Source organism: Homarus americanus, unplaced genomic scaffold (assembly GCF_018991925.1).
Source record: "Homarus americanus isolate GMGI-L3 unplaced genomic scaffold, GMGI_Hamer_2.0 scaffold34781, whole genome shotgun sequence".
NCBI classification, from domain to species: domain Eukaryota; kingdom Metazoa; phylum Arthropoda; class Malacostraca; order Decapoda; family Nephropidae; genus Homarus; species Homarus americanus.
Genome location: NW_024721330.1, coordinates 6,545 through 8,604, shown reverse-complemented (window position 1 = coordinate 8,604; position 2,060 = coordinate 6,545). Strand labels below are relative to the sequence as shown.

General features: G+C 55.3%; 1 protein-coding gene across 1 annotated transcript; it reads left to right on the top strand.

The window, feature by feature from the left end:
- Nucleotides 1-223: 223 nt before the first annotated feature.
- Nucleotides 224-1,829, top strand: LOC121861683 (skin secretory protein xP2-like). Its single transcript, XM_042359577.1, has 3 exons — nt 224-411; nt 504-797; nt 1,625-1,829. Exons 1-3 carry the CDS (start codon nt 224-226, stop codon nt 1,827-1,829), a joined length of 687 nt encoding a protein of 228 aa, XP_042215511.1.
- The last annotated feature ends 231 nt before the right edge of the window (nt 1,830-2,060 follow it).

Below are 2,060 nucleotides of genomic sequence, written 5' to 3'. Positions count from 1 at the left end.
GGTGTTGTGCTGACTGACTGCTCTGTTCCCCTATTGGCTGTAATTTGGTGGGTAAGCATTCTAGTCCACCAATCACAGTAAAGTAAGGGATTGCTGGACGTATGCAATACAGTATGTACAACACCACGACCAAGCAAGTTATTTGGCTTAAGGGAAGGGGCGCCCCTGGTAGGGCCCCGGGGGATCCCCTTCTAGGGCCCCTTGGGTCATCACTACCCCTGGGATGGCCCCTGTGGCGCAACCACACCTGCCTATACCCCTGTGGTCGCCGGTGCCTCATGGAGGGCTCTTGGGGCACTACAACCACTGGGAGGGCCCCTGGGACGACCACGGTAGGTACCCCGCCCCTGCGAGGGTCCCTGGAGTCGCCATCACCCTAGAGAGGGCCCCTGGGGTCGCCACCGACCCAGGGTGAGCCCCTGATATCGCCGCTGCCCATAGTAGCTTACCTGGTGGACCGCTGCCCCTGGAAAGGTCCCTAGGGGTTCCACCACTCCTGGCAGGGCCCCTGGTGGCGCCGCCGCCCCTGCAAGGAACCCTGGATTAACCGAGGTCCCTGGGAGGGCCCATGAGGCCACCACCGCCCATGCGAAGGCCCCTAGGTGCGTCGCTTCACCTGGGAGGGCCATTGGAGTCGCCGTTGCCACAGGGAGGTCTCCTAGGGGTGTTGCAGCCCCTGGTGCGGCTCCTCAAGTCTTCATCGCCCCTGAGAGAGCCCCTGGGGTCGGTACAGCCGCTGCAGTTGCTATTGCCCTTGACCTGCCCACTGGGGTCCCTGTCTCTGTAGGGCCCTTGAGGCAAATTTTTTTTTTTTCATTATTTAGAACAATGGGAGATATGACGTTAAATAACTCGCTGTCCATCGCATTTCCAGTATCATCATCGCCTTATGAACAATGTAAAGAGAATAAATATCCAACAGGAAAACATAAGTTGGGGTGTTGTGCTGACTGACTGCTCTGTTCTCCTATTGGCTGTAATATGGTGGGTAAACATTCTAGTCCACCAATCACAGTTAAGCAAGGGATTGCTGGACAGAACAATGGGAGATATGACGAAAAATAACTCACCACCCATCGCATTTCCAGTATCAACCCCTCATGAACAATGTAAAGGAGAATAAATATCCAACAGGAAAACATAAGTTGAGATTGACCCTTCTTTGACTGGCTCTCCTGTTCCCCTGTGGCTGCAATTTGTGGTGGAGTAGCATTCTAGTCCTGTCACAGTTAAATAAGGAATTGCTGGACATTATGTACAATACAGTATGTATACCGACCAAACTCAGATTATTTGGCTTAAGGAAGGCGCCTGGTAGACTCCAGGGATCCTTCTAATTTGCTGGGTCATCACTACCCTAGGATGGCCCTGTGGCGCCACCACCTCCTGCCTATATACCCTGTGGTCGCCGTTGCCTCTTGGAGGCTCTTGGGCTTCCCAGCCACTGGGGCCCTGGGACGACACAGTAGTGCCCCGCCCCTGCGAGGCATCCTGAGTCGCCATCACCCTAGAGGGCCTGGGGTCGCCAGCGGCCAGGGTGAGCCCCTAATCTGCCGCCGCCCATAGTAGCTTACCTGGTGGACGCTGCCCCTGGAAAGGTCTAGGGGTTCCACCACTCTGGCAGGGCCCCTGGTGGCGCTGCCGCCCTTGGAACCTGGATTAACCCGAGATCCTGGGAGGGCCCATGGAGCCACCACCACCGCCCACAGGGGCCCCTAGGTGCGTCGCCTTCACCTCAGGAGGGCCATTGGAGTCCTTGGGTGCCACAGGAGAGTCTCTGGGGTGGTACTTTGGGAATCCTAGTGCGGCTCCTGAGTCGTCACGCCTAGAGAGCCTGGGGTGGTACAGCCACTGCGGTGCTGTGCCTTGACCCACCTTGTCACTGGGGTCTGTCTGCAGTTGTAGACAAATGTTTTTTTTCATTATTTATTTAGAACAATGGGAGATATGACGTTAAATAACTCACTGTCCATCGCATTTCCAGTATCATCGCCTCATGAATAGTAAAGGAGAATAAATATCCAACAGGAAAACATAAGTTGGGGTGTTGTGCTGACTGA

Excerpts from the sequence above, each read along its gene's own strand:
- LOC121861683 (XM_042359577.1), top strand. The coding sequence starts at position 224 with ATGGCCCCTGTGGCGCAACCACACCTGCCTATACCCCTGTGGTCGCCG. Across the intron at positions 412-503 it reads GGGGTCGCCACCGACCCAGG|GGCCCCTGGTGGCGCCGCCG; the intron begins GTGAGCCCCTGA and ends CACTCCTGGCAG. Across the intron at positions 798-1,624 it reads GTCTCTGTAGGGCCCTTGAG|GGCCCCTGGTGGCGCTGCCG; the intron begins GCAAATTTTTTT and ends CCACTCTGGCAG.